Genomic DNA, 17,732 nt, shown 5'->3' with positions numbered 1-17,732 from the left:
GATCCGGACAGGTCTCACTGGTCCTCCCCATGCATCCCATGCTCCTGTACTCACCACGAGCCACAGGCATGTCCAGGAGCCCCAGCAAGGGCAGGAGCAGCATGGAGTATCCAGATGCCCATGCACCAGCAGGTGCCCTCCAGGCTGGGGTGCCTGGGTGCTTCCCCCATCCTGGTTCTCCAGGCTTCATTGCAGTGATTTCTGCGCTCCTCTGTCAAGCACTGTTAGCTCCAAGGGGCTGTTTCTGAAGCTGGGAGGAGATGCAGCCCAGCAGACCCAGCCAAGCCTCTGCAACAGTGCAAACCTTTCCAGAACACCCAGCGAGCTAAACTCTGAGTCAGAGACATAGAGAGCAGCCAAGGGTGGGGGACAACTGTCATCCACGGCTCGGGTAATGCCTCTGGTCCTCCTGCCTCACCATAAGGGATGGGGGGATAACTCAACCCTTTCATTTGACTTGAGACTGGCTGTAAGCACTAGTTCTTACCAAACCCAAATGCTACCAGAGCAGAAAAGCCCCTCACCCAGCCCCAGGCTGTACCCAGGGTGGGTAAATGCCCCCTGGTTATTTGCTGGCAGGTGATGCAAGCAGGGGCTTCCCTAAGCAGAGTTAAGGAAACCAAAAAATAGAAGCATTTTCCTTTTTGCTTGCTAATTTCTTTCTTGATTGCCTGACTCATTTATAAGCAGGAATGGGTGGGAGTGAATACATCTGCATACTGACTAACATGCTGAAGTATCCCTGACATCAGTCAGGACTACTGAAACACACTCTTAGATACACATGGGATGTAACACCCAGTTCTTACTCATGCTGACGGGTTTTGAGCCTTGCACAGGGAGATAAGACTCTTGCTGTTTGCACTCTCAGGTGAGCTCAGTGAAGAGGGGAGCGAGGTGTCACAGGTGAGGGTATAGCCCAGCTCTCCCTGGGGCACAGGGAATACTGGGATGGGTCTGAGAGTGCCTCTCATTGCAGAGGATGCTGTGGGGATAATGCACAGCTTGCATTATCAAAGCATCTTTCTGCGTGAAGATGGGAGATGCCATCTCTTCCCTGCGTGTTGTGGTTTGGCTCTAGTAACATTTAAAGCAGCTCTAATAAAGCATGCATCTGGCAGTGATATCCCACTGTAAACCACTTGGGCAGGAGATGAATTATAGTCTTGACCAGAAGAGCCCTCGGACCATGCTGGAGATCAGCCAGGCAGATCACAAGACACCATGGTGACACCTCCAGCTTTATTGCAACCCGCAGGGAAGGAGTAGTTGCTCCATCACAGGGCCACACGAACTGTAAATCATCATTTATTGAGTAATGAGAGCAAGCTTTGGGTTCCGATTCTCTGCACATCAAGTTACAATATCTGTTCTCAGCATTTGCTTGCCAGAAATAAGGATGTTGAACACGACGCCAACAGAGGTATCTGAGTCCAGTGCTGGATCAGAAACCTCTTGCTCTTAAATCCAAGGATACGCAAGCAGAAGCCTTTACAAAAGCACTTCCGTGTAGTCACCCCTAACTAGATGAATAGAAATCATGATCTAGATTAACAGGAAATCACGTAGTCTAACACTCACTTCATTGCTATTTCTAGATAGCAGGAGTATGCTGGTGCTATGAGAGGCTGAGCTCAGCACAGGCAGAGGGTGAGGCGTATGTGCACAAACACCTTCAAAGAGGACCACTCGTCTCAGATGGAAGTTTACTTCGGTGGACTTCAGTCCCCCTGCTCTTGACTTAGCAGTGACTCAGAGCTCCATTTACTTTCTTACTACACTGCCTAATATAAAACATGACACAGCGCACTTGTTACATAGCAAAACAGACTTGTCAGATTGAAGGAAAAGAGCAAAAAACCCTCTGGGCTCTAGCGTCTAGCGCAGCAAAAGCAACCTCCCCTGCACTGCTTATTACTTGTCTGGCTATAGGCACGCAAGCACAAACAAACCATAAAGCCACTGATAATCTTCTTATAGGTACCGTGGCTAAACAAACTGCGTGTTCACCAAACCAAAGGGGATCCTTACAGTGCCTTTTCGGACTCACTTGTTCAGGTTTTGCAGTTCCACATTTAGTTTTTTAACCTCCAGCAACAGCTTTTGTATTTCCAGCAGAGTTTTCACTTCTGCTATAGGCACACCGCATTCGAAGGCTGCTTTAATGTAATGAACCTCTTCGCATGCATCAGCATCACCATCCTTCTTCTGTTAGAAAGTAAAGCAGAACAAACAAAACCCAGGAAAAAAGGATGTAAAACTGCACTGCAGCAGATGGGAGCCACCCGCTCCTCAGCTTGAGGCTGAACTGTCCCACTTGCCTCAACGCAGACCCCATTCCTCACTGGTACCATCAAGCAAAAGCTTTAAAGAAGCTCAAGCAGTTCTTTTTCATATTAGGTATCAAGCAATAACCATCCAGACCATGGTACTTACACACTTGGGCAATGGTGTCCAGTTGCCATCAGGCAAGCATGTGGCTGTCGAAGACATGGCTGAAAGGTGGTATCCCTGGAAGCATTCAAATGTAGCAGTCTCATTTGTTTGGTACCACATTTTACCATCCAAAGTGCTATTCAGCCTTCCATTGGCCACGTGTGGTTGTGGACACAGAACTGAAAGGAAAACCCACAGCAGAAGGCAGCTCAGCAAGGGGCTTGTCGTTACGTAGATAGAAAAAGACCCCACAAAGTTTGTGATGCTTGGGGCAGACCAAGTGGACTTGGATCTGTGGAGTCATAGAGACCAAATGTTAAAGCCGAGTTACTTCCCCAGGCTCTTCACGAGAGGAGGGGAACAATCAGAGCACATTGGTTGTTTTCTGTCTCAATTTGGCCATCCCTATGCAAGAGTCTGCAGACATCTCTCAGTACGAATGCGCACTGAAGAGAAAGTCAACAACGACGGTGGCTCCTGACCTGCCTTAGAGCATCCTTTGTACCTGACCATCCAGAAGAAATCAACCTGGTAAGCAGCAGCTTTGGGAAGTTTGCTTCTTCTGCAGAGGGGAAGGCACTAGGGAAACCCCGAGGATAGACACAGGTACATGATGCTGCACTCCAAGCTCTCTGCACCCTGCTGGTACCCACCGGGCTGGCAGGAGGGCAGAGGAGGGTGCCAGGTGCTGTCAGCCAGGCACCGGCTCTCAGCATCGCCACGCAGCACGAAGCCTTCGTCACAGGAGAAGCGCACGACTGCTCCATAGGGAAACGTGAATCTCTGTGGAGTCATCCTGCCCCTCTCGACCATGGGCCTGGGGCACCGGACCACTGCAGGAAGAGAGCAGAGCGGTGGGTTTGGCTCTGCCCTTCCCCAGGGACCAGGTCAGGTGGGGCAGAGCCGCAATTCCTGATGCTCTCTGCATCAGTTTTATCCTCAGAGCCACAATTCCTGGCCATCTGATGGCCGTCAAAGTAGAACAACCAGTGTCTCCTATTTCCATATGGATCATCGCCAGTCCAGAGCTGTCAAGCCTCTGAATAAGCCTACAAAAAAAGCAGGATCTCCCAGCAGCCCTGCTCACTTTTAACCCCATTGAGTGCTAATATTGCCCCCAGGTCCTGGCTTCAGTTTGGTCCCATACAAGAAAAACGACTCACCCCTGCACTCCGGGGCAGGTTTGCTCCATGCCAAGCTCACCCCATCATCAGAGGTGCAGTAGATGGAGTCGTCCCCAATGAGGGACATACCCTCCACACATCTGTACTTCACTTCTGAGCCGTAGAGGAACAGCTCCGTTTTCAAGCTGGTGATCTGCCCATTGGTGAGTTTTGGAGGGGGACCACAGACTGGGGGAGAAGAGAGAAAGGGAAGATGAAGATTTCCTTCATTGAGCAGGGAAATAACAGGAGAAGCCAGTTCTCGATGTTTATACTTAGGGTTGCTCTCCTCAAAGTCCTCCTTGCTTCTTGTCAGCACTGGCTCCACCAGTGTTCCCAGACTGGCGCAGCTAGCCACCCCAACCCAGCACGGCACGTGTCCCCCCCTTCAGCCAACCTTCCCTTACCCCTCCTCTTTTCCATGAGGAACGATTCTGCTCATAAACAGGGTCAGGGAACCGGGAGTATCATAAACCTCTAGAGCCCCCCCTGAGAAGTGGCTGCAAGTCCCAGTCTCAACACACTCAATCAGTTCCGGTTTTGACAGAAGATGAAAACACTAAAGCCATTTAATGATGTGACCTGGACCCCTTCTCCAAGAAGCGATGCTCAGATGGTTTCTTCACTGCTGCCCCTCCCCTCGCAGAGATGCAGTTGCTGACACCCGCTGTTGGTGCTCACCTTTGTCGCAATATGGCACAGGGGGTCTCCAAGTCCCATCAGACCAGCACTGGATCCTCTGGCTGCCCCTCAGCACGTAGCCAGGCTCGCACTGAAGTTCCACCTGCTGCCCAAGGGTGTATTCATCTTTCCTGGGACTCATTTCCCTCCCGTGTTGGATATTCGGGCTGGGACACTGCACCTCTGAGGAACACCAGCATCAGAAAGAGTTTCCATGGATTGGGTCAGGAGGGAAGAGCAGGAGACATTCACAGGGAGGTGTTTTCCCATAGCAGTGGCTTGCCGACCTAAAGAACTTGCCAGGCAGCCTGTTAATGCTGACAGACGTTTCTAACCAGACCTGGCATGCTCGGGGATGGCAATTATGTGATAACAACCATTCCTCTTGGAAGGCAGAATGATCCAAGCCCTGTAATTAGCTATAAATTGTGCTGAAGGGATGATACATTACGAGCTGCATCACTGTTTGAACAGCTAAATTATCAGTGGGAGTTGCAGCTATTTCTTCTCAGCCATGCTACCCATAGAACAGCAAGCTGATCAGCAGTGAGAGCCAAAGATCTGCTCAATAAAGCCCTTATGGCACGGCAGCACTAGTGGGTGTTTTGGAAATGATGTTATGACCGCACGATTACAATGATGCAAAGGCAATGGTGCACTTACCCTGACAAAGCTTTGGGATCGTGGTCCATGTGAGATTTTGAAGACAAGTGGTTACTGGAGATACTCCAGGGAGCAAAGTATATCCGTGTCTGCAGAAGTAGGTCACGGTTGTTCCGACTGGAAACTCGCGCTGAGGGTTTCGATCCGTGTGGTCAATGACAGGAGGGTAGGAACAGTGACCTGGTGCCAGAGTAAGGGACAACATTGACCCTCAAAGCTGGGGATGAGGCTGAGCCCTGCCTGGAGGAACCCAGTCTGTCCCTTGGGCACTGATGGAACACAGAAAGAAGCCAAGGGATAGCAGCAGCCATGAGCATCGCTGTGGGGTAGAGTGCCTGAACTGAAAAGCATAACACGGTGATGACAAATTCACCAAAGGATGAGACTCTGATGAAGGTCTTTATTCTCATACGCTTTTGTATCTCATCGGGTGACCCTGCAGCAGGCAGAACAGCCCTGCCGTGTCAGCCAGGGCGATGGAAGAGCAGAGAGGAACCCTGCCATCAAAGGCAGGGCAGCGCAGCTCGCTGTGGTACCACCGTGCAGCCCCGCTCCTGCACACGCTGCCAGTGAAAGACAAGCAGGTGACGGCCCGTGGGGCACAAGGTAAGGAGCAAAGGGATCTGAGCGTACCTGGGATGCAGCTGGGCACCCGTGGGTACCATCTGCCGCTGGCCAGGCACCGCACGGTGCTGGTGGCACCCAGGGGCACGTAGCCAGGGTCGCACGTGAGCGTGGCTGTGCTGCCCGAGGTGAAGTTCTGTGCAGGTTCCAGCTGTCCATGGGTGATATCGGGGATGGGGCACGGAGCCTCTGTGGGTCACAGAATCACAGCAGTTTGGGTTGAAGGAAACTTAAATCTCATCCAGCTCCAACCCCTGCCACGGGCAGGGACCCCTTCCACTGGAGCAGCTTGCTCCAAGCCCCTGTGTCCAACCTGGCCTTGAGCACTGCCAGGGATGGGGCAGCCACAGCTTCTCTGGGCACCCTGTGCCAGTGCCTCAAGCACCCTCACAAGGCAAGTTTCTGCCTAAGAGCTCATCAGAGTGTTCTTACTAAATACAGCTGCAGCGACCAACTGTCAGTGCACCTTCATCTGGTGAGTAAAAGACAAATCAGTTTAACAAATGCAGTGACTGAGGCTGATGTTAGGGGCTCCTAAGTGTGCTTAAGCAGCCATCACCCATAGGACTTTAAACCTGCTTTTTTATCATTGTACACCATCAAATGCTATTCCTACCCTTTCCTGACAGCACTTGTTCTAACAGCTACAACTCACCTGCATGCTGGCATGGGTGACTTCAGAGCCCTGGCAGCCCGCTTCCAGCATCACATCTGCACTGGTCCATGGCAGGACTGCTGATGCTGCCTTTGGTACCAATACCCACAGAAAGAGCATGTCTCTACTCATGAGTGCCTTCCCCAGGCCCCAGCATCGGTATCAGCACACCATTGGCAACGTTTGGGTTTGGAAAATGGACTGAGAAGCATCATGAAGTAGAAAGAGATAATAATATCTAACAATAAATAGGGTGTAAAGGTGGTGCTGGCAGGAGGGGGCTCTGCAGGGAGGCACTGGGGTGGGCTGTGCCTCCTAGCAAGTGTCTCAAATGGCCTATTTTTAAAGGAACGGTCGACTTCGAGACAGAAACAGGGTTATTCCTCTTCCTAGAGACATTAGTCAGCAAACACCCACTTCTCCTGTGGGTAGCGTGACAATCCACCAGCTACCTTCTGTGCGTCTGTCGGGTGCCTCAGGGCATAAGCATCAACCTGGGTACCAACCTGCTACCACTCAGACTGCCAAATACAACCTTTGTCATTAAAAACTAAGAAGTATTACCTGTCTAACTGACTCTCCCCATCTTACCCCCACCTTTGCCTTGAGCTCCAGGCTGGAAGGGCATCTCCGACCCTGGGAACTACTTCTCACCTACTGCAGGGATGCTCAAGGCAAAGGGTGATACACTCCCTGCTACGCAAGGTCTGAACTCCAGACCAGAAGGGGCTCTGCAGTGGAGAGACCTGGCCCTGGACCGCCCGAGGGATGAGCCTGTGGCCTCCAAGCCAGCCGTACCCAAACACCAGTCCCAGGAAGATTCGTACCCCAGTTTAAGGCTTTTGAAGAGCATTGGGAATTTGCGGTGGTGGGTCTAGAGGAGCAGCTAAAGGGGAGAAAAGGGCAATTAGCAGCAATCACTGACCTCAGATCAGCCTTACAAGAACATCAGGCACAGGCAGAGCGTAGCAGCGACTCCAGCCAGAGGAAGGGCTCCTGCTGCGTTTTACCAGCCCACTCACTCCATAGCTGATCCGTAAGCAAAGCTGAGCCCCAGAAGCAAAGCAAAGAGGAGGAACACTCACTGAGACTCCCAGCCGGCTGCAGCACAAGCCCCACCACTGCCAGGAGATGCCCCAGCCAGCAGACGAGCGGCATGGTGAGACCCTTCCCAGCCGATAGCTGCAGTGCACTGGGGAAGGGGAAGTGGCTGGGGGAAGTTGGGGACAGGCCAGAGGAGCTGACACCGCCACCCCCCAGCCCTTCTGACCTGCCCCAGGCGAGGGCTGCCCTCCCGGAGCTCGCCAGCAAGGATGTGCCACCAACAGGGATGCTGCTGCTTCTGCTCTCCCCCGTCCCTGGCAGTGCTCAAGGCCAGGTTGGACACAGGGGCTTGGAGCAAGCTGCTCCAGTGGAAGGGGTCCCTGCCCGTGGCAGGGGTTGGAACTGGATGAGCTTTAAGGTCCAATCTACCACAAACCATTCCATGGTTCTTCCAAGGTGGGGACAGTGGGAATAAAGCTATTTTACACCTAGAACAGCTTTGCAGCGTTCTGGCTTCCTTCTGGTGCTCTGAGGGCAATGCTGCATGCTCGCTTTGCCTCTTTATCCTGGTGGTAGGCAGGCGTGGGGAAGGCAGCCCTCTCTATGCCTAGTCAAGCAGTGATTACTGAAGCACCTCTTTCCTTTCCTACAAATAAGACAATTATTAAAAGCCAGACACCGCTGTCATTGCAATTGCAGTTTTATTCCGATCGCGTGCCGAAGGAGCACTGCTCGGATCACAAGATGCCTGCTTACAGAGCGCTTCCCCTTTACTGGAGGTTGCAGAAAAGATTCAGCCATTTCTTTCTTCATGCTTTGCTTTCCCCCAGCTGCTCTTGGAGCACACCCAGGGATGCAGCGAGCGGCACCGCTGTGGCCTCGGATCCGTCTGTCCTGCTTGGGAAGCAAGCCTGGCATTTTTCTTGGATTTGAGGAGTCCTCTGTTGGGCCTGCGCTGAAGGTCATGGCTAATTGTTCACAATAATGAATGCAGCATATATGAATGGAGGAGCAATGGGCTCGACTGGGATGCAGGGGGTTGTGAGGCGAGTGCGAGTTGGTGGCTCTGACCATGTCCATGTCTCTACAGCATCTCCTTGGCTCCCACAGGGATTTACTTTTCCTTCAGCTCCTTTCTAACTGAGCCCTTGTCAGTATAGCAAACGTAACTAAACACATAAAGTGATGCAGAAGCCTAACAGAGTGATCTCTAACAGAATGAGCCAGAAGTGGGCACTTTCTGACTCCCCGTATGGCCAAAGAATCCTTGACTGATTACTTGAGTATTAGCACAAATCACAAAGTCATAAAGAAACCCTCAGTGAGAATGATTGTTCCTCATGCTAATAGAACATTTCTTGATACCAGTGATGACAGTCAGCCGTACGCTGTGGTTCCTAGCTCCTTTTCAAGCTTCTGGATCTCCAGGTACAGTTTCTGGACTTCCAGCAGAGTTTTCAGTTCTGCCAGAGGAACTCCACACTGGAAAGCTTCCCTGTTTCGAAGGATCTTCTCACATGTCTCACGCTTTTTCTTTAGAAGAACCAAAAGAAAGACAAGGTGTGAGATGGCTGCAGGGACCCAGGGCTGAGCATCCCCCTCCTACCGCAGCCCCAAACCAGCCACATTCGTGAACTTGGACCAGTGCTAAATGGGGCAAGACACAGACAAAGCCTGGGCAGATGGGCAGGAGCTTGAGCAACCTGCTCCATGGAAGGTGTCCCTGCCCATGGCAGGGGCTGGAACTGGATGAGCTTTAAGGTTCCTTCCAACACAAACCAGTCTGGGATGATACTTACACAGGTGGGTGGTGGTACCCAAGTGCCATTAGATGAGCAGGTAGTTTCTGAACCTGAGGTTTGACGGCCATCACGCTTGCAGAAGTAGACCAGAGTTTCATTCACATTATACCACAGCTTCAGTGTGTAAATCACGAGGTCCTCCTGTCTCGAGGGCTGAAAACACTGAACTGAAAGGAAAATGCACGCCAAAAGAAGAGATGTAGTGGGAGGAGATGGAGGAGGAAACAGCCGGCAAATTCCAGCTGCTGCTGGTGATTCAAAGGAGCAGCACCCCTGGTCTGTGCAAATGGGGCTGGTACCCACCGGGCTGGCAGGAGGGCAGAGGAGGGTGCCAGGTGCTGTCAGCCAGGCACCGGCTCTCAGCATCGCCACGCAGAGCAAAGCCTTCGTCACAGGAGAAGCGCACGACTGCTCCATAGGGAAACGTGAATCTCTGTGGAGTCATCCTGCCCCTCTCGACCATGGGCCTGGGGCACCGGACCACTGCAGGAAGAGAGCAGAGCGGTGGGTTTGGCTCTGCCCTTCCCCAGGGACAGCGGGGACCCAGGTCAGGTGGGGCAGAGCCGCAATTCCTGATGCTCTCTGCATCAGTTTTATCCTCAAACACCAGGACTGACCCTCAGCTGCCTGCAGCACCTCATCAGTCCCTGGTGTTACTGCGGTGCCAAGACCTTTGCACAGGAGCCAGAGGAGCTGCACAGTCATTAAGGTGCACTTGGTTTGTTGCTCCTGGACCAGGGCAGGTCCTGGCTTCAGCGTGATCCCATATAGGAGAAGCATCTTACCCTTGCACTCCGGGGCAGGTCCGCTCCACACCAGGTTCGTCCCATCATCAGAGGTGCAGTAGATGGTGGCATCCCCGATGAGGGACAGACCCTCTGCGCAGCTGTACGTCACCTCAGTGCCATAGGAAAACTGCTCCTTTCCCAAGCCGGAGTGCCGCCCGTTGGAGATTTGTGGAGGGGGGCCACAGACTGTGGCATAAAGGGAACGGATAAGAAAAGAAACACACAAACAACCCTTACCCTCAGGTGAGAATCAAAATCGCTCCTGGGAAATCAGTGCAAGAGTTAACTTAGTGTTTGGAGTGTGGCAAATCCACATGGGTCACATCATCCACAGCAAGAGGACACCTCAAGTGCTTTCAGCCCATGATCATTGCTCCCCAGAAGCAGATGCAGCAGGCAGGCCACCTACTGATGCTGTTTCTCAGTACTGATGCACAAGATTGCTTGTCTGCTCTGCATTACACATACCTTTATCACAAAAGGGTAACGGGGGAGCCCAGGTTGCATCAGCCTGGCACTCGGTCATGTCCTGGCCCCTGAGCACATAGCCTGTTTCACACTCCAGCCTCAGCCGGGTCCCAACTGTGTAGTCTTTTTTGTTTTGATAAACCTCTTTTCCATGGGCAGTATCTGGCCTTGGGCAACGAGGTTCTAGAAACATCAGAAAATAAAGGATGTCATCAACCTCTTTCCTCCTGAGCTTTCAGGCTCAGGCTGCTTCCAGCAGCTCGCTGATATTGCTCCTGTGCCCCATCACCAGGTGAAGAGTCTCAGCAGTAGCAGTTAGTTGTGCTGCTGCTTTTTCTTCTGAGAGGGAAAACATACAGAGAGCATCCGCTGCTCTCCAGCCTCGTGGCAGCTGACCAGCCCAGCTGCTGTCCAGAGCACAAACCACATCCCCTTCCAGCCGGATAAATGTCTCCTGCGCTTCTTGGGAACCTCCGAAGCACCTAAACATGACCAAACCCCAGCCCTTTGCATCCCAAATCCCCAGACTTTGCCAAACCCCCATACTTTCTCCATGGCAATCCCCAGGCAATCCATGTGGATCTTCTGCTGCCGACTTCTTCCTAGTTAACACAGGAGAACTGGATATGGGGATACCTGGCAGTGGAGCAAAATCCACTACCATCACCTAAGGCTGCATGTGGATTTCTCTGTGAATATCAGCAGACAACTACAGCTGCACAGAGTGACCCAAACCTGCGCAGTCAGAAACAAGCAGTCGCCAAGTCAATATGTTCCTCCAGCTTTTACCCACCTGGAAAGCACTCTGGTACTGCTGGAGTCCATGTACCATCACTTGTACACCGAAGCATAATGTTATGGCTATGACCTTTGAAAGCATAGCCATCGTTGCACGTAACTTCCAGTACGTCTCCATACACATAATCTTCTTGACCTTCCTGTACACCCAAGGGCTTTCCATTCCTGATGACTGGATCTGGGCAACGAATTCCTGCGGAATGCCAAACATCAAGTGTGAAACCGTGGCACAGCCGTCTGGCTGACAGCACATTCAGAAGGATGAGCCTTTTGTAAGACACATCACAACACTACATCTGCCCCAACAGCATCCCTGGGCAATCCTGGGATGTTTGCAAGGGAGTCTAGTGGATGGAGCGCACCTCAATGACCATTTCCCACAGGTTCCAGGGACTAGAAAGCATAGCTGGTAAATAAAGCAAAGAAACCTGTAGGTGGGGAGTAAATCAAAGGAGTTCAAAAGTCACAGCACAGACCATGCTGGGCACCCAGAGCATCTCTCTCTCTCTCCCTGTGTTCTGCTTTGCACAACAGCAGAGCACAGTTTACACAGTCAGTATCACACACATCACAAGGGTAAGTAAACCAAAGGAACATCCACTTACTTTCACAAGGATAGGGGATTTTAGTCCATGTAAAATCTGGCAGACACGTAATGTGCCATGTGTCTTCCCCAGGGCTGAACTGGTGGCCCTCCCAGCACTCATAGGTAATGACAGTGCCCAAAGGAAACAGATTGCCAGCAAGTTTTGCTTTAGCAGCATTGTGCACATCTGGAGGGTCACCACAGCTACCTAGGAATGAAATAGCAATTTAGGGACATTGCCAGGATTAAATCAGTGAGGTCAGTGATGGTAGGTAACATACGAGAAAATGTGGGTAAAGGTATGGGCTCACATTATTCCTTCTGAGATGCACTTTATCCCTTTGGAAAGGGGCTTGGGACAAGGGCCTGTAGGGACAAGCCAAGGGGAATGGCTTGAACCTGCCCGAGGGGAGACTGAGCTGAGCTCTTAGGCAGAAGCTCTTCCCTGTGAGGGTGCTGAGGCGCTGGCACAGGGTGCCCAGAGAAGCTGTGGCTGCCCCATCCCTGGCAGTGCTCAAGGCCAGGTTGGACACGGGGGCTTGGAGCAAGCTGCTCCAGTGGAAGGGGTCCCTGCCCGTGGCAGGGGTTGTTGCAGGAGGAGCTTTGAGGTCCTGTTTAACGTTTTGAACCATTACCCCTTCTGCTATCGCTACAGTCCCTGATGAAGAGGATGTCACTGAAGGGAAGGTGCTGGATGAGGAGGAGCAGGGCTTGGTCCACCACACTTACTGAGCAGGCAGTGTGGCGGCGGCGGGTCCCAGAGCCCGTTGTCCCTGCAGGTGGATGCGTCGCTGCCGTTCAGGGTGTAGCGGAAGTTGCAGTCGAACACAACAGTGTCCCCATACGTGTACTCAGCCCGGTACCCGCTCAGCAGCCGCCCATTCTCCACGCTTGGCTGCTCACAGTTCACCACTGCATCAGGGAAAAGCCACCACACAGCAGTTATGGTCCAGAGAGGAGATGAAGGGGTTAAAAACACTCTCATAGCTTAATGTGGGTTCACCAAAACCGCTGAAAACGGCCATGAGAAGGCAGGTGGATGTAGCACAGCAGGTTCCTGCTTTCTGTTTTACACAGGCCAGTGGGTGAGATGCATTGTCTGGTCTTCAAAGGCTAATAAAAATCCCATTCCCACATCCCTGCTCATGCGCACTCGTAGTCCCTGTGATGGGACACCCTCATTGCTGCTGCTGCTACCACCAAACTCAGAGGGTCATATCCGTAAGAGATGATTCCATTAAGGAGAGGGACAGCTCCAAGGAAGAAAACAGCTCTATCAGACAGGGCAGGAGGCTGTGGGAAGTAGCTATGGATGGCTGCAGTGCCCCAGTGTGTTTGCAAGCACACGCTCCCCTCACCTTTGCACTTCGGGGCTGGCTTGCTCCACACACCATTGACGTTATCTGTGGTTGTACAGAAAATAGAGGCATCTCCCACCAGCGAGAAAGGTTTCTCTCCCCTTTTGACAGTGTTGCACATGTAAGTGACGGACGCTCCATATTCAAAGAGCTCTTTGCCTGCTCCGCTGTGCTCTCCGTTAGCTATCTCCGGAGGGGGTGAACATGGGATTGCTGGGGAATGGAAAGGGGAATGGTAGAGGGAGGGAAGAAGAAAAGAGAACAACGTCTGTCTAGATCCAAAGGTCTGGTAAAAGAAAGCTGAAACATGAAGCACCAAAAAGGTCAGAAATTCAGGGCAAGTCTCAAGGAGCTGCCTGCCAGCCCATGGAGCTCTGCCCAGGGCACTGGGTGGTTTTGGGGTACACCGGTCCTATGTGCAGCTCCCTCACAGGCAATGAATAAATAATTCTACAGGATGATACAGGAATTAAAATACAACTAAAACCCCATTTCCAGACTCCACCGTGCTTGGAACTGCTGAAACCCTCAGCAGAGCAACGTAACCGCATCTTTATCCATCGCCAGTAACATCTGTGCACTTGATCAATTCAGGAGCTCTACTTACCCTCACAGATGGGAATATCCCTGTCCCACATAACAACCCCATTTTTAACCACGCACCAAATTTCAGGACTTCCAACCAGTCGGTACCTGTGTGAAACAGGGGAGACAAACTCCAGTTTTGATGTGTTACCTATAACATCCCCATCTTATTGGTTTGGCTTCCTATCGTAATTAGAACTGATCAGGAAGGGTTTAGAAAGGGCCAGGAAGCTGAATCTGAGTTAAGGGAGAACTGCCTCAAAGCAGGAGATTAAGAAAACTCAGCCTTAAAGCTTTCAAAGGAAAGCTTAAAAGATACTTCAGACAGTCTGCAATTCCCTGCACTCGTGAGGCTTCTGATAGCACAGGCTTTAATCCAGGGGGAAAAGGCTTCAGGAAAATCACTGTGGAAGAAGAGGACCTGTGGCCGGAGTGCTCCTGGCTTACCCAGTGTTGCAGGTGAAGTTCACTGCTGAACCAAAACTGAACTTCTCCGACAGGACGAGTCTGCCGTTGGCCGGCTCTCCGGGGTAGATGCACTGCTTTGCTGGGGGACAACAGGATGGGGTTTGTTCTTACGTCAGTTTTTGGAAGAATCAGGAAAATGCAGCAGGAAAGCCAAAGCCTCCTTCAGTACTGAGCAAGGGGATGGACCAGAAGCCTCCAGATTTCCCCTCCAACCCTACATCACTCCATGAATCATGACGCTGTTGAAGAGTTGCATTCCGACCTGCAGCCAGCCTCTGCAGCTAAAGAGGGGCTTTGCGGTGGCCTCGGCAAGTGTTTCTTCACAGCTAAAGGATTCTCCTGCTGCAGGCTTGAAATCCTTATTACAAAGGGCCTGAGCAGAGCACCTTTTGGGTCAGCAATCAGAGCCAGCCTCACAGCAGAGGTCAGCTCATGCCATCATTGCCAGTGCCCAGTGGAACAACCGGTGATTCCCTCCAGATCACTCACTTCCCACCATCCCATGGGGGCAGTTTGGGTACTACTCCAACAAAGTGAGCTGATGGCATTGATGAATAAGAAACTAAATCAAAAGTCAGCCCAACATATACTCACGTATGCAGATCTCCTCTGGTCCATACCACCTATTGCCCCTTCCACAAGTAAGGAAGTCTCTGACATTAACATCTCTCATGTAACCCGGACGACAGACGTATTGCACCACCGAATTATAGGCAAATGTGGTAATGCCTTTGTATCGCTCTTTGAGTTCTGCAGATGGGAATCGCGGCGGAGCATCGCAGGCACCTACCAAGAGAAACTCCATCAGAAAGATGCTGGGAGGAAAAGCAACAAGAGTTCAGGGTTGATTTACTCTGAAAGCCCAGGTGAGGACACTTGGGTGGTCTTAAAACTCCTTAAAGCTAGAAACAAAGGGGAGCAGCACAGTGTGTGACTGGGGATGGCTGAGGCTGGCATGGACGGGGAGGAGCATCACCGCACAGCATCCTGTTTGCTCCTCATACCTCATGCAGCACTTTCAAAGGCTGGTCACAAAGTCCAGATAAACCCTTTCCTCTCCCCAGTTCGTATAAATCAGTGCACCTCTTTCAGCTGGAATAATCTCATGTCTGTTTTACACAGAAAGGCAAAAAAGGCAAAGGAAGAAGGATTCTGATCACAAAAAGATTTACAGTGTTCTCAAAGTGCAAAGGCAACAAGGAAAGGAGAAGGAACCCCAGGAGAAGGTTTTCCTTCGAGGGATGTCGGTTTATCCTGTCGGAGTCATTCACTTACTATCAACAGCCACAACAAGAGCAGTGGTGAGGAATAACCCCAGGACAGCGGCGCGATCCCTCTGCCTCCCCAGCTCCAAAGCTGGCATCTTTCTTTATTCCTGTCTGGAGATCCCACAGAAGTTACCACATCCTTTACTCCAAGCCTGTAAAACAGCAGGGGGGTAGTTACACTCAGGATAGCCATAGCTTACACAGACAGCTCTCATTTCTCCATCCATTTCCCAGCAGCTGTAGCTGGGAGCCAGGAGCTATTGGAATCCTCCGCTGGCAAATGGGACCGAGACCCAGCCCAGAGGAGCTGGGTCCAGCAGATCTGACCCAACGGCATGAAAACAGAATGCAATCAGGACAACTGACTGCCTCACTTACTTGCATTTTTGAGAAAGCAGCTTGTGATTAAACCTTTAAAACAAAGAAAGATAAAGACTCAAACTGGAACCTAAACACGTCGTAGCTTGTCAGGTTCAACTCAAAAGCACTACATTGCCAACACAGCCTTCATCCCAGCCAAGCAGCCAAACGAACATCTGCCGGGCCATGAGTTCATCTACGCCTTCTGGGAAAAGTCCCCTGAAACTTAGGGGCAGAACATTTATATTTAGTAATACATCTCTTGGAAGCAAATTCACAGTGGGATGAAATCCTGCTGGAGTCCTCAGTACGGCCCCTAACAGTAAAGTACACACAGAGAGAGAAGTATCTAACCAAGAAGATAAATCGGTTTAGTGCGAACGACATTAACTAGAGCAAAGCTACGCAACAGACAAGCCCTTCAGGAGACCAAAGTGCTTTACAGAATGGAGTTTAAGTGCTGTTTGGAGTAACCTGGTACCCCTGGAGATCAGCAAGAACCCTCACTGTTATCCAGGATGAGCCTCAACCCTCCCAACACCACGTATGCCCTAAGCACCTACCTTCCCTCCTGGAAACAAAGTCTTTCCTGATGCTTTCTGCCCTAAACTTAACACCACTCTTGGCTGCTTCATTCCTTTGGCTTTCCTTCAATCCTTGGTTTCGTTCAGTTTAATTTACTGATCCTTCTGCCCCCTACTTTGATAAGAAGGCTCCAATCCAGTTCAAGAGCAACATCACTTAGAGCTGCATGCCTTGAAGTTGTCTTACCTGGAGGTTTGGCGACAAGAGATGGAGAGACGCAGCGTGTTCAGCTCTTGCAAGGCAAAGTGATGACTGTCCTTGTCCAGTCCCCCTGTCACTGCAGGGCTGGAGGAGGAGTTATGATAAGCCTACACGCTTCACACAGGAAAGTTTGAGTTCTGCAGAGACCAGACTTGTGCCATTGACCCATAAATCATTAACTCCTCCTCTGAGCAAGAAGGAAGTAGTTTGTTCAACCCACGAAGCAAAACAGCAGAAAACTGAATGCAGCCCGGGTAGATGTTGAAATTGTTTGTTTTCTGTGTGGAGCTGCCAACTCCTTGTTGGGATGATCCCTGCTGAGCAGGATGCTGCCCATTCCATTGTGCAGCAACAGCACCCGGTCAGTGCTGGTCCCCAAGTGATGCCCAGGGACATCCTCAAGAGACTGCTTCACCCTGGGGCACTGTCAACCACGAGCTGATCCCTCCTGACCACAAAAGCCTATGGCCAATGCTCAAAATAGAGTTTCCTCAACCAACTCCACCTACCTCCATTGAAGGAGCTGAAGCTCAGCAGCACATCAGGTCTCAGGCAGCACCAATGTGGCGCTCAGCATCCATGTCCACAATGGGAACGCAGTTGCCCTTTGTCTCACTGAAAGCCCTTCCCCAATCCAGCTGTCCTCAATGGGTCATCTTCCACTTACAAGAGCTTTTGAAGGAACTGAACCCTTTGCTCCTTTTGTACTTCAGCTTCATCCATGCTTGAATGACCACCAAGAACCTGGTGATGGACTTTTCACCCCAGGCTGTGCTCCTCACAGGTATTAGTTTGTTCTGCCAAAACCAAGGCCTTTTTTGCCAGGAAAATGCACCCCATCATCCCTACATTGAGAGGGATACATCCCCTTCCTGGAGCTCACCTCAGCTCAGGCCAGAAATGCAATGAAACAGATGAGTTTTTACTCTATAAAACACAGCAAAAAGGCTCCTTGCCCTCGCCCCACAAGCAAGGGCTTGCTCACAACAGGCCCCCCCGGTACTTCCGAGCAGGCACTTGACCTCCACTAAATATTGACAAGAATCCAGTTAATCACAAACACAAACAGCCTGTCAGGATTTGGTTTCTCCGTATGGGTCAGAACAAGCCAATTCATGTGTTGGAAAAGCGGCAGCAGGCACCCAGGAGGTTTGTTAGTACCTGCACAAGGAGCATTAGCCAAGATACAGCCATCTCCT

General features: G+C 51.3%; 2 protein-coding genes across 3 annotated transcripts; both read right to left on the bottom strand.

Moving 5' to 3' along the window:
* Positions 1–1,292: 1,292 nt before the first annotated feature.
* On the bottom strand, positions 1,293–7,458 carry LOC136023764 (C4b-binding protein alpha chain-like). The gene is made up of 8 exons (XM_065698600.1): positions 7,308–7,458; positions 5,577–5,756; positions 4,944–5,123; positions 4,281–4,463; positions 3,600–3,788; positions 3,090–3,269; positions 2,437–2,615; positions 1,293–2,208 (listed from the first exon to the last, which is right to left on the bottom strand). The coding sequence occupies exons 1-8, from the start codon at positions 7,378–7,380 to the stop codon at positions 2,047–2,049; spliced, it is 1,326 nt and encodes a 441-aa protein (XP_065554672.1). The 5' UTR covers positions 7,381–7,458; the 3' UTR covers positions 1,293–2,046.
* Positions 7,459–7,948: 490 nt separating this feature from the next.
* On the bottom strand, positions 7,949–17,058 carry LOC136023760 (C4b-binding protein alpha chain-like). Of its 2 annotated transcripts, XM_065698590.1 has the most exons (15): positions 17,043–17,058; positions 16,519–16,617; positions 15,395–15,539; positions 14,714–14,905; positions 14,099–14,198; positions 13,674–13,759; positions 13,067–13,279; positions 12,438–12,620; positions 11,728–11,916; positions 11,118–11,315; positions 10,325–10,507; positions 9,854–10,042; positions 9,372–9,551; positions 9,066–9,235; positions 7,949–8,799 (listed from the first exon to the last, which is right to left on the bottom strand). In XM_065698590.1, exons 3-15 carry the CDS (start codon positions 15,480–15,482, stop codon positions 8,644–8,646), a joined length of 2,127 nt encoding a protein of 708 aa, XP_065554662.1. In that variant the 5' UTR covers positions 15,483–15,539; positions 16,519–16,617; positions 17,043–17,058; the 3' UTR covers positions 7,949–8,643. The 2 variants fall into 2 exon arrangements, with proteins under 2 accessions (XP_065554662.1, XP_065554661.1); XM_065698589.1 differs by lacking the exon at positions 17,043–17,058 and having other exon boundaries at positions 16,519–16,672.
* Between the last annotated feature and the right edge of the window lie 674 nt (positions 17,059–17,732).

The sequence above is a fragment of the Lathamus discolor genome, chromosome 19, assembly GCF_037157495.1.
Source record: "Lathamus discolor isolate bLatDis1 chromosome 19, bLatDis1.hap1, whole genome shotgun sequence".
Classification (NCBI taxonomy): Eukaryota; Metazoa; Chordata; class Aves; order Psittaciformes; family Psittacidae; genus Lathamus; species Lathamus discolor.
Note: the sequence above shows the minus strand (reverse complement) of the source record. Positions and strands in the feature narration are given on the sequence as shown.